Source organism: Heloderma suspectum, chromosome 14 (assembly GCF_057233095.1).
Source record: "Heloderma suspectum isolate Gila_16-S chromosome 14, 16-S_ref, whole genome shotgun sequence".
Taxonomy (NCBI): Eukaryota; Metazoa; Chordata; class Lepidosauria; order Squamata; family Helodermatidae; genus Heloderma; species Heloderma suspectum.
In genome coordinates, this window is record NC_139471.1 from 1,755,521 (window position 1) to 1,768,131 (window position 12,611).

At 47.8% G+C, this 12,611-nt stretch overlaps 1 protein-coding gene across 1 annotated transcript in view; it reads left to right on the top strand.

The window, feature by feature from the left end:
• COL5A1 (collagen type V alpha 1 chain) overlaps positions 1-12,611 on the top strand; it is a 253,839-nt gene that overhangs the window by 206,557 nt on the left and 34,671 nt on the right. The window contains exons 42-49 of the mRNA XM_084821216.1: positions 1,385-1,492; positions 3,920-4,027; positions 5,057-5,110; positions 6,110-6,163; positions 7,720-7,827; positions 8,545-8,598; positions 9,347-9,454; positions 10,867-10,920. Of these exons, the coding sequence (XP_084677342.1) occupies positions 1,385-1,492; positions 3,920-4,027; positions 5,057-5,110; positions 6,110-6,163; positions 7,720-7,827; positions 8,545-8,598; positions 9,347-9,454; positions 10,867-10,920 (648 nt within the window). The remainder of the gene's footprint in view (positions 1-1,384; positions 1,493-3,919; positions 4,028-5,056; positions 5,111-6,109; positions 6,164-7,719; positions 7,828-8,544; positions 8,599-9,346; positions 9,455-10,866; positions 10,921-12,611) is intronic.

Here is a 12,611-nt window from a genome sequence, read left to right on the forward strand (position 1 = left end):
GGCTTTTAACCAAAGCCTTTGAGGGCTAAATGCATTCCCTAAAGTAGCATGCTGTTTTGACTGCTTTATTGTTTTAGATTTTAGTTGGTATTAGCTTGTTTAATGTTTAATATGTTTGTAGCTATTTAAATTATTTATTGTTTTATACTGTTTAAATTGATTTCATCTGTACGCCACCCTGAGATCTTAACGATATAGGGCGGGATGCAAATGTTTTAAATAAATAAATAATAAGTAAATTGGATGCATGATGTGGAGTGTAAATGAGGATAAAGCCAAAGGTGTGGGGCCAAACCCTGCATATACTGGTGTAGTTCAGTGTAGGTTGCTAGGTTTAGCTCAAGATATTGTTCTCTAATATCCGAGCTAAGATGCTGCTGAGACTGTCCCATGACGTGGCTGGAGGAATTGCTTCTTATGTCTCCATTCATCTCCGTGACAAAGCAAAGAGTCATTGCTGGCTTTTGTTCTGTGCACATGGCAGTAAATGAAACATCTCCCAAGCCGCTTTCAGCTCTCTTATCAAAGACCAGGACTTGGTCCTCCACCAGTAATGCAGATGCAGGCGGTCCTCCTCCTTCTCTGCGTGAGAGTCCTAGCTGCCTCTCAAGGCCAGAGCGATGACGGTAGTGTAAGTGCAGCTGTCGTGTTCTGAATTTTGAAGCTGGCAGCCATGACAGAAGTAGAGATGCTTCTGAACTCCTCCTGAGCCAGGCCTGGACACAAGCTCTGTAGCAGCTCTCACGTTCCCCTCAGCTTTTCACCCCAGCATGCTCTTACTCAGCATACCTGGGAAATGATGAGGGAGGGAGGAAAGAGGTGAACATGGTCTGGTGGGAATGGGCGAGGGCCGTAGCTCAGTGGCAGAGCCCCCGCTTTGCAGGCAGAAGGTCCCAGGTTTGATCCCCAGCAGCATCTCCAAGTAGGACTGGGAAAACTCCTGCCTGAAACCCTGGGGAGCCGCAGCTGCCAGTCAGTGCTGACAGTACTGGGCTAGATGGATCAAGCATCTGACTCAGTTGAGGGCAGCTTCTGATGTTCCTACAAAGGCATTTTTTCCAAAATCTCAGATGAGCTCAGAATTTTTTTTTGTGATTTTGGTGGGTAAAACCCAGATAATTTCCAAGGTAATCCAAGGGGGGCTTTGAAGAGCTCACACATCTCTAAAAAGGCAACTGTTTCCCCCGCAAAAAACCAGTAACCCAGCTAACTCCCCCACCCCTGCTGAAACAAAGGGAGCTCCAGGACCACAAGCAACCAGCAGACCTGTAGATAGCAAAGGTTTCCCTGCTCCAAATTATTGCCATTTTGTTTATTTACTGCTTAGCCATCTTGGTCTTGTTGCTGAGTATTCACCAACTCTCCTTTTCATCCTCCTGTTCAGGGCTCTCCTGGTGAGAGAGGTCCTGCCGGAGCAGCCGGCCCGATCGGTCTACCAGGGAGACCTGGCCCACAAGGACCACCAGGCCCTGCTGGTGAGAAAGGAGCCCCGGTAAGTCTCGTGTTCGCATCACAGGCATGAAGTGGAGAAGGGGAAGCCCAGCTGTGCAAGGAATCAAACCTTTTCCATCCCAAGGATGAAATTACATTTTAGGGAAATGCTTGGGGGCTGCATTCCCGGGGGGGGGGGGAGCCAAAATGCCAGCACAGTGTTGCTTAAAACTCTTCCTGCCAGGAACTAAGCTTTAGGAGGGGCATTTCAACCTTTTAGAATTGGGGGGCATAGGAAAACTACCAAATGATCTGTGGTCAGTGGGATCAGGGGAAGGGGGCATGGCCCTCTGGGAAACCCTGAAGGGCCAGACTGGAACCTCAGGGAGGTCAGATTTGGCCTGCAGGCCTGGCGCTCAACACCCCTAATCCAAGCATTGCTCGGAACACCAATATTTGGGGTGGGGTGGACTCCTGAGAACATGCGATACAGCAGCGTAGAGGTGCTGCCAATCTGGGAGTGTTGACAGCTGAACTCAGGTCCATACCTGGAGTGTGTGTCTCCAGGATGGGGTCTCAGAGCTAGGCCTGGAACTGGAGCCATAGCGACGCGCAGAAGACGGTGCTTCATCGACTAGGCCCGGCTCCCTGTTTGTATGCCAGCTCTCTCCATCCCAAGGCCTCATACATACTGTGTGCCAACCTCGGGAACCCGTGTTTCACATTGCTGTTCTGTCGGAGGTGTCCGGAGGACAGTGCCTGACCCCTCCCAGTCTGAAGGAAGGGTCCGTCTTCTGAATTTACCAGGCCCACAGGAGAACGGCATCTGTTAATCAGGAGGGGACCACAAAAGATTGCTTTGCTGCAAAGGCAACGAAGCTACCTGTGAGCGTCCCAACAGAACTTAATGGACTACTCCTAGAAGCAGGATACAAGACGAGATGGAACTGGTCCATTTGCAAGACAGTTCTTACATTACACCCCTCTGTCTAGAAGAAAAACTATCATCTCTCTCTGCTCTGGCAAAACCACTTCCCCATCACACAGATTGCATTTTTTTTCCACTGGCCCAGGAGAACAGACAAGCTCAATGATTTTGCTTTAAGTAAAGATGTCTCTGCTGATACGGATCTGTGTTACTCAAGACACTCATGGTTCCCTCCCCTTCCTTCCCCCTGGATTGTGCATCAGTAGAATTTTTGAAGGATGGTAGCTGTGCATGAGGTACATATCCTTTCCAAGAAGCATCGTGAACATCTGCACCACAGTGTTTATATGTGAAATGTTTCAGAAAGCTGAGTGGGCCATTTATCTGGCATCTAATCAGTTGCCACCACACACACACAATTCGGGATGGGAGAACTTACCCGGGTCCGCCTCGTGCACCATCCAACAGACCCCTGCTGGCCGCCCAACCCTCTTTGGCACGGGACGCAAGCAGCTGGCCAGTCTGCAGCTACCCGGCTGCCCGCTCCCTTGCCAAGCTTCCGTTTTGCAGAAAATGGCAGCTCATTCTTTTACATAAAGGGGCTTTTAATGTAAATGGAGGCTGTAAATAAGCCCATTTATGCAGCGTTAAAGGCATAAATGGCCTTGCCCCAGCCAGATGCCCGCGACATCCCTAACCGGGCATGAGACGAGCGGCAAGATGATATTCAGAGGCTCCTGGTGATTGCGAACATCACTCATTTGCCCGTCCCTAGTACAGTTCCATTTCCTGTGTGCGTTCCTAATCTGATTAACCCCCCCCCACACACACACACACACACCATCATTGAAAGTCAAACTAAAGAGACGGACGTCCATCCATCCTGTTCAAGATCACAACTTGCTTGTTTATATAGATCTCCTCCACCCCCTTCCTATTTAGGAACAGGTGAGAATTTTGTTCCAGTTCATTTCTGATGTGTATATTTTGGTAAATTCTCATTTGTTCGTATTTCAGATGGAAATAATTTGTGGTGTTTTTTGTGTATTTTTTTTTTAATCGAATGTGAGAGATTCTGACAAAACTGACATTTGTCCAAACTGGGTTTGAACCTCTGTGTATTCAGCCATGTTTGTGGTCCTGAATTAGGGTTATCGGCATCGCCTCTCTCTTTTTCTGGCAGGCTCCTCGTCTTTAACGGCTATATGGCACGCTGGTATGACATGGTTCCCTCCATGTACCCATTAAGTTTGCCTGGTGCTGATGTCTGGGAATTTATTTTTGGCTTGTTTTCGATCAGAATTTACTAAAACTTACAAATGTGTTCATATTCAAGATGGAAAGAAGTTTAGATATTAAAAAAAATGCTGGAGAAAATGAAACTGACACATCCATCCATCCATCCTTAACCCTATCTGAAAAAAGAGTCTACAAGAGAGGCTTTACTCTCAGTTTTTAGTGTTCGCCACAGGGATGTGAGTTAGCCTGGTCTGAGAAAGAATGGATTGCTCATGGATTTGTGGCTGAGAGGAATCGGATGGTCATTTTTCTCCTTTTTAGGGTGAGAAAGGCCCCCAAGGCCCAGCAGGCCGTGATGGTATCCAAGGACCAGTTGGACTTCCAGGTCCAGCCGGTCCTGTTGGCCCACCAGGGGAAGATGGAGACAAGGTAGGAAAACTCCGGTTTGGAGTTTTATAATATATAAATATAAATGGTATATAAATATACAGGGAGGTTACTGGGCCCAAATTAGCTGCGACAGTTAATCATCCTATATCTTGTGAACTTTCCCTGCGAGAAGACCATGGATTGGTGAGGACCAGGTGAGCTGTGTGCCTGTGTGTACAGTCTGCTGCCCAAGTGCTAACTGTTGAAGGGCCACCATTCTGGTGGTTCAGTATCTGTAAACTGGAATTGGACAACCCAGTCCTCAAACAGAGCACACCTTCATTTCATTCATTTATGATATTTCTATACCGCCCCATAGCTGAAGCTCTCTGGGCAGTTCACAAAAGTTAAAAACATAGGATGGTCCTTCGAATATAGGATGGTCCTCTATAAAAGGGGACGCATGGCCACCCTGCCTGAAACACAGTCAGATGCAAGATGGCTCTACAGTCAAACACAGATCTGATGTGTATTACACTTTCTCAAATACACACTACGCTGATTGTCAGCCCTCTGCACACTCCCAAGTTCTGTCCCTGGCATTTCCTGGTAAGGGTGGGAATGACCCATATCTGAAAGCCTAGACAGCCATTGCCAGTTAGTGGAGACATTACTGAGTTAGGTGGACCAAGGGTAAAATGCAACATCATGTGTTCTTCAAAGCATGAATCCCTTGCATGGCATCAACAGAGCATAATGTGTGGAATCCCCCTGAGAAATTTCATCTTGTGTTAAAAAAAATAAAAATGTTTTCTTCAAAATCCCCGGGAGCCCCTAACTTTGCCTTGACATTTTTGCTTTAGGGCAGATTCTATTAGGAGATGTTGTGCCTTCTCTGCCTTCATTTTCTCAGGCTGGGAAAAATGTCACAACTCGATTTCAAGCCTAGTAGGGATAATAAATGTATCCAATGAGCTTCCCTGCCCTGCCCAAATCCATGCTGGGGTTTGCTTGAGAAAGTTCCACTTTGATTGTCCTGTCTTTGCAGAGTGATTGCATATGATCTAATGGTACTTCCCTGTGTGATAGGGTGAAATTGGTGAACCAGGACAGAAGGGAAGCAAAGGTGACAAAGGGGAACAGGTAAGGTGTGGTTTTCTTATTGAGGCGGGTTGTTGCACATTTCCCCGGTGTCACTGGTGTGTCCCCTGCTTCCTTTTCTTCCACGCCCCTCTCAGGCAGCTGATCGGGGGGCGTGGGCATCGGAGCTGCTTTGGTGTGAACTCTGATGAATGGGGATTTCAGGATAAAGGCAGATCTCTCAGATCTCTCCAAGGTGGGCTGGAATAGAGAGCCCATTTTCCCCGTGAAGAGTGTGGCCACGGAGTCTTGAATGCTGGAATCAGGATGGGCTTCCATCATCCACTCAGACAAGAAGCAGGACATGGGACAGGCGGCTGGGTGATATCTGGCACCTGGGTTGATTTCAGGACCATGGACAGCAGTCCTGGAGGTAGAATACGGACCCAAACCCCAAGCACTGGGCTAGAAGCAACTTACTCTCAGGGTTTTATAGTCAGGCCAGGAGGGTCTTTCTGGAAGCACCACCCCATCCAGGGTACTATTTGGCTTTTAAAGTGCCAGCAGCCCTTTCCTGTAGGTGTTGGCCTCTCCTGGGGAGTGAAGGTTGGAGAGATGAGGAACTGTTTGGGACTCCTTGGTCACTAGATTCATTCTTCAGAATCTCCTGGGGGTTGTGTGGATAGGATATGAGATCCAAGGCAGTGGACACCCGTTCTGAAGCACCAGGGACTGATGCTGTTCTGGTGCCTCCTCGGTAGTCCTTGTCCCTAGAGGCTTCAGTTTTTGAGGCTTCCCAATCCAGGGCCATGACATTCCCCCTGCAGATGTTCAGGTGGTGGTTGGATTCTGGGGGAATCCTAGAGGTGAACAACTTGCCACTCCCAGCATGTTATCATTGCCAATGAAAAAGGTGTGTGAAACCCTGTAGGTGACCAGGATTGAGTAGACTGGACCTTGGCTCATCCTTGGACACTGGCCCCATATCATAGAGTTCAAGCCATCTGGATGGCTCTGGGTTCATGTTGCCATTTCATTGAGCATACATTTATTTCTTCCCAGGGTCCACCAGGCCCAACTGGTCCCCAGGGTCCAATCGGCCAACCAGGTCCAGCTGTAAGTATGGCTGCTGCTATGGTTCATTATCCTATATCTTGTGAACTTTCCATATGATAAACCCATGGAGAAATGGGGTCACAGTTTGACTTGTGGCAGGGCTCAGCTCCAGAATCTAGTTTCAGCAGCAGAGTGGAGTCCTAAAATACATGGCGACAGTGAGAAGCATCATCCTTAACAATGTTTGGAATGTCTTTCTTCCACCATTGAGAAACCACAGCCTTTTACTTAAGATCAGTAGTGTAGTGGAATCAGGGCTCACAGGACGCAAATACTTTTTTATTAGCAGGGACACTGACATCACCTGCCACCCCCTCAGACTTCCCTGTTCCCCCTGAGCTTAGCTGCAATCCTCACAGTAGCTGGGGAGAAATGGATTTTCCCAGTAACACTATATGTGAACTATTCGAGTGGAAATGTAAAGTATTTGGGGGTGGCTTGCTCTTGAATGGGCCATTAAGACCCATTAGCTTTACGAAAGACCTTCTGGTGAAGATGAAAACTGCTTGAACTGGCTTGTTGATTTTGATCAACACGGCTGCCTGCATTTTTGGCCTCCCTTTAGAGGATATGGCTATGGGTACTGTCATGACGAGCACCAGCACTTCACCACTGCTTAGCCTTTAAACAATCCAGTCTTGTGGGATACTTGCCATGGTCTCAGTCAGTCAGGATGGAGCCCTGACACCTTTCTTTTCAGACGTTAAGCACTCAGTGGGGACACGGCTGAAGATATGTAAAAGAATCATAGAATCATAGAATAGTAGGGTTGGAAGGGGCCTACAAGGCCATCGAGTCCAACCCCCAAGAGTATGGGTGGTACTTCCCCCCTACTTTCCTCCCCCGGGTAGCAGTCATCCCATTGTCACATGTCCTTTCCAAGATGGCATGTCCTGAAACGGATCAGCATTTTCCAGTGTAAGGCCCTTCAGTCTAAGAATGTAAGATTGCAAGGAGAGCCCTGAGGCTGGATCAGACCCAGGGTCCATCTAGTCCAGCATTCTGTTCATACAGGGGCTGACCAGCTGCCCACAGGAAACCCACAGGCAGGACATGAGTGCCACAGCACCCTCCTGCCCATGTTCCCCCATTAACTGCTGCACATAGGCACACTGCCTCTGATCCTGGAGGGAGCAAAGAGCCATCGGGACTAGTAGCCATTGGTAGCCTACTCCTCCTGCATGAATTTCTCTAACCCTTTTAAAGCCCTCCAAATTGTGATAGCGAATTCCATAGTTTAGCTATACGCTGTGTGAAGACGTCCATCCTTTGATCTGTCCCGAGTCTCCCACCAATCAGCGTCATGGGATGACCCCAGGTTCTAGTATTATGAGAGAGGCCCAGTTCTCTGGAGCAAAGGTAGTCCTTTATTGTAGCCTGTAGAGTTGTGTTCTCTGAATGGCTGGAAGGATGCCATTTTGCGGATACATTTTGATGGTCAGATGCTTTGAGAGCCTGTCCTCTTCTCTGTGAAATCCACAGATGCCATTGTGTGTGTTGAGTCTGGCAGTATAAAAGTCCTGCAGGCATGAGCATTTCGCTTCTTTTCTTTTCAGGGAGCTGACGGCGAACCTGGACCTCGAGGTCAACAAGGTCTCTTTGGTCAGAAAGGTGATGAAGGACCGAGGGGTTTCCCTGGCCCCCCAGGCCCAGTCGGGTTGCAGGTAATCTCCAAAAGAAAGGAAGCAATGTTGCATTGCTGGCTGGTGGCTACATGGAGGCATGCCATGCCAAACTCAATGAAATGGGGCCCAGATCCATTCTGCAGATCCCATGCCCTGCCCAGGGCTTTCTTACAGATTATGCTGGGCTTCCACCTCACAGGAAGCCATGGGCAACCCTACGTTGTTGTTCAGTCGTTAAGTCATGTCTGACTCTTCGTGACCCCATGGACCACAGCACGCCAGGCCTTCCTGTCCTCCGCTCTCTCCCAGAGCTTGCTCAAGTCCATATTCATTGCATCAGTGATGCTATCCAGCCATCTCATCCTCTGCCGTCCCCTTCTCCTTTTGCCTTCAGTCTTTCCCAGCATCAGGGTCTTTTGCCAGTGACTTTTCTCTTCACATTAGGTGGCCAAAATATTTGAGCTTCAGCTTCAGTATCTGTCCTTCCAATGAGCAGTCAGGGTTGATTTCCTTTAGGATTGACTGATTTGACCTCTTTGCAGTCCAGGGGACTCGTAAGAGTCTTCTCCAGCCCCACAGTTCGAAAGCATCAATTCTTCAGTGCTCAGCCTTCCTTATAGGCAACCCTAGGTCCTAACGGCCAAATCTGTTTATGGACAATTGCCACCACTTTACTTTTCAAGTAATATCTTTTACTTTTTTTAAGTAATGTGTGATTCAGCCCTAAGTAAAAAGCCCTTCTGATTCTCTCCATAGGGTTTACCTGGACCTCCTGGTGAGAAGGGAGAAACCGGTGATGTTGGCCAAATGGTAAGCTGCTTTAATATATATGCTAATGCTACTCCTAATGCTTGTGTGTGTGTGTGTGTGTGTGTGTGTACATACGCACACACATATACACATACACACTAGTGCTACTTTTGTGAACCACCCAGAGAGCTATTGGACCGTATAGAAATTTAATAAATAAATAAATAAATAAATAAATAACTACTCCTAATAGTAATTCACTTCAGCCTGCCCACGCTTTTAGGAGAGCGAGGGAGGCCCTTCTCATTTGCCCACCTGTGAGAGCAGTCAGGTGGGTGATCACATGTGAGAGGGGCTTCTCCCCAGGGGCCCCACACCTCTGGAATAAGTTGCCATCAGTGGTCCACCATGCTCCATCACTGCAGGCTTTTAAGAAGGCCTTGAAAATGTATTATTTTCCTCTGGCCTTCTTCTGATACCATTGCTACTGTTGCTGTTTTTATTGCTGCTTCTGATGTCGGTTTTACAGCTGTTTCCATTGTTGTTTTATTGTGTTCTTATTGCTTTTAATATTATATCACTTTTGTGTGTTTAATGGCTGTATGCCAGCTTGGAAGGGCTTCTGCCCTGAAAGATGGCCAATAAATAGTATAAATAAATAAATAAATAAATAAGCAAGCAAGCAAATAAATAAATAATAGGAATCCTATTTCCTGTTTTCCCTATAGTGTTGCTGTTACTGCGTATGTCTGTATCAAAAGATTTATCTTCCTACCCATGAAATATATCCTTTCCTCTCCAATGACAGGGTCCCCCAGGGCCTCCAGGGCCAAGGGGTCCGTCCGGGCCTCCTGGAGCTGATGGGCCGCAAGGTCCACCAGGTGGGATTGGAAATCCTGGATCTGTTGGCGAGAAGGTAACCCATCTTTGGCAGCTCTCAATTCTGGTGAAACCATGTTGTGTGTGTGGTGGGCGGGATTGATGGGGGAAGAAGACTGGGAGGGTATTGGAGTAATGTTATTTACCCAGGTGTAGGTGTGAGGTCTGGGGGCCTCGCTCATATAGGTTGTGAAAGGATGGAGGGAAGACCATGCTGCAGGACAGATCTCTGGGTGAAAGGCAAGGACATGGTTAGCTTCAGCATTTTGTGGGCTTCTGGGAAAGAAACCACCAGGAGGTTATTTAACCACCATGGGGTGGACTTGCAGGGTATGCAAACTAAGAACAAACTCAAGACTCTGCTGCCACTCATCAAAATTGGGGGAAGGGGATGTCTCATGCAACTCTGTGGTAGAACAAAAAGGCACCTTTGTCATTCTCCACACCGCTGCTAGCTCTCAGTTACATTTTGTTAGTTAAGGTAATGGGGCAAGTCAATACTAGAGTAAAACAGGTCTGTGGAGCTCTGAATCCAGCAAAGATCTGGAGAAGACAAGAGACCTTGCATGTTGGCTGTCCCCAGTTCCCCAGTTGTAGCTGGGACTGCCTCCTCAGCAGCCAGAGCTCGGTCTACCTCCTCATGAGTAGACTCTTGTTCCTGAGTAGACTCTTCCTCATGGGCAAAAGGGTTTTTGCCAGGGGAGCAGGTATTTGGGCGACAGCTATGGACCGTCCACCTAGTCTGTTGCTGCCAGTGCCCTAGTGAGCTGTGGGAGGAGGGAGGAGAGTCTGGAACCATGGTTGGACTCAAGATGACACTGAAGGAGTTCTTGGGGGCCTCAGGTAAGGCATCCCTGCCCCAGACCTACAGTAAGAGAGAGGTATGCTGGGGGATGGAGCTCCCCTTCCTTCGAAGAGATCTCTACTGTGCTTAGGCTGGCTGGGAACCTGACAGATGTCTTTCTTTGGAGGTTTCATCCAGCTGTTCTAGACCTCCTCAGTAGATTCCCTGCAAGGCTCAGGGGTCTACCATCTGCCTCCCTCAAGAAGGCCATGGCTCACAAATGCAACAAGATTTGGTTGCAGATTTTAATGGGGTGATGATTCAGGCATGACACAGTGAGGACTTGGAGGATGTGTTCAGGGGGAACCTTAGCTGGAGAGGTTTTGGTTCTGGAAATAGCTGAAGTGGCTGCTAGACTTGTATGAGCCACACTGGGAGGCAGGTGAGTTTCATTCCACCATTCTTGGAGTGGAATTGAGTCCAAACCCCCATTGAGCAGGGGGTTGGACTCGATGGCCTTGTAGGCCCCTTCCAACCCTACTATTCCATGATTCTATGATTCTGTGAATGTGGCTGAGAGGGGAGGCAGATTTTATGACCACTCTTCTTCATATCAGAAGCAAAGGGAGGGAGCCTGTTTCATGGTTCTGTCCTGAAATTTACAGGGTGAGCCTGGAGAATCTGGAGAACCCGGCTTGCCTGGAGACTCTGGACCCCCAGTAAGTCTGAGATCTTCTTTTTTAATCCCTGTGTTTTGAAATGAGATGAACTGGAATTAAGCTGGTGCTCAGAAACTGTTGCAAGCGTAAAAGAGAGATTCGCCCACACACCTCAACTATTGGGAAGCCTAATACACTGGACCAGTTTCCCATTGTCTGTCCATAGACACCAAGCATACTGAGGTACCACGGATGCTAGCTGGTTAATTGTGGGAAGAAGATTCCAATGCAGCCTGCTTCCTTCCAGTGCAGGGAGTGGGAAGAGGACTATAAATGCAGCGAATATACATAAATGCGCACAGTAATGGTGATGGGGTCTGTGCTGTGCTGTGGAGCTGGGGGGACCTCAGAAAGTTTTTAGGGAATGGTGGCCATCTTTTGACTGCCAGTAAGTGCACAGAAGTGTAGCTTTGGCCCTCCCATCCACCAGTCAAAAAGTCTGCTGCTGATGGATATACTGAGAGCAACGCAAACCCTTCATCCCACTTCCTTGATGCATTTTCCCAGGGATGTAGGAGAACTGTGTTCGTGTTCAGAAATCGTGTGAATATGCCCCATTTGCAACAGCGAACATGAATGCAAGCAGGAATGACATTCCTGGGAAATGTTTTCACAATTTCCTAAGCTTGTGTTCATGTTCAGAGGTCCACACCTGCGCAAATGTGCACTTGCACAAATCCCCCCCTTAAATTTGCATTTTCACGCTTTAGGCTGTGGGAGGGGGTGCACATTTTTGGTCAGGAATAATTCACATTTTTAAAAATGCAAAAAAAATCCAATTGAAAAATGAACATTTTTCCTGATGGGGGAAAAATAAAAGATGCTTGCATTCGGGAACACAAACGAGGCAAAAAGTGCTTTGAGGAAGAATTTGGAGAACCTCAGTGAACTCGAACATTGCATGTTCACCCATCCCTACATTTCCCAGGAGCAACTGCCAGCCTGGACTTTTAAATGAGAAGGAAAGAGTGAGCAGCTGGCAGGGGAAGTGTGTGTGGGTGTGTGTGGCGGGGTCCCTCTTCCTGTCCACATCCTGAATTGATGAGAACCACTGTAATAATTATTTGTGTTTATACAGGACTTGTTGAGCATTCAAAGTGGTGTTGTTCATTATGAGATCAGTCCTTGCAAACTCCCCATAAAATTAGACCAGTGTCATTGTAGCTGGCAGGCTGAGACAGTAATCACTTGCCTGAGGCTACCACATGAGTTGAGGTGAGTTCTGAACATGAGAACATCCCAGCTCACATGCTTAGCAACCTGAAACATACAGAGGCCCAAATCCAATGTACAGTTTCCACGCAATAGTGCTGCATTAGAAGAACTCCACGGCCTTTTCCTGTCGCACAAGCACCTGTGCACCACTGCGTACACCTAAGGTCTGCACACCATTGTGCAACTGGAACTTGAGTTGGATCCTCCCCATGCACATAGTTTGAATTTGTTTTCTGCCAGTCCTTTCCACCAGCAGAATGACACTCCTGGATATCATACAACCCACAATATTGTTATTTTATTCTGGAGGAAGGAATGACTTCACATCTTCCCTATGCAGCAAGTCCTTTTATGAGGAGGGGGAGTAGGGCTGGCATACTATCAAGATAGTGGGGGTGGGGGACTTATTTCCATGTTTTCCTTTGAAATTCCTTGGATTGTCTGTAAGGAATGGACACTGCTTTATATGTCTGCTC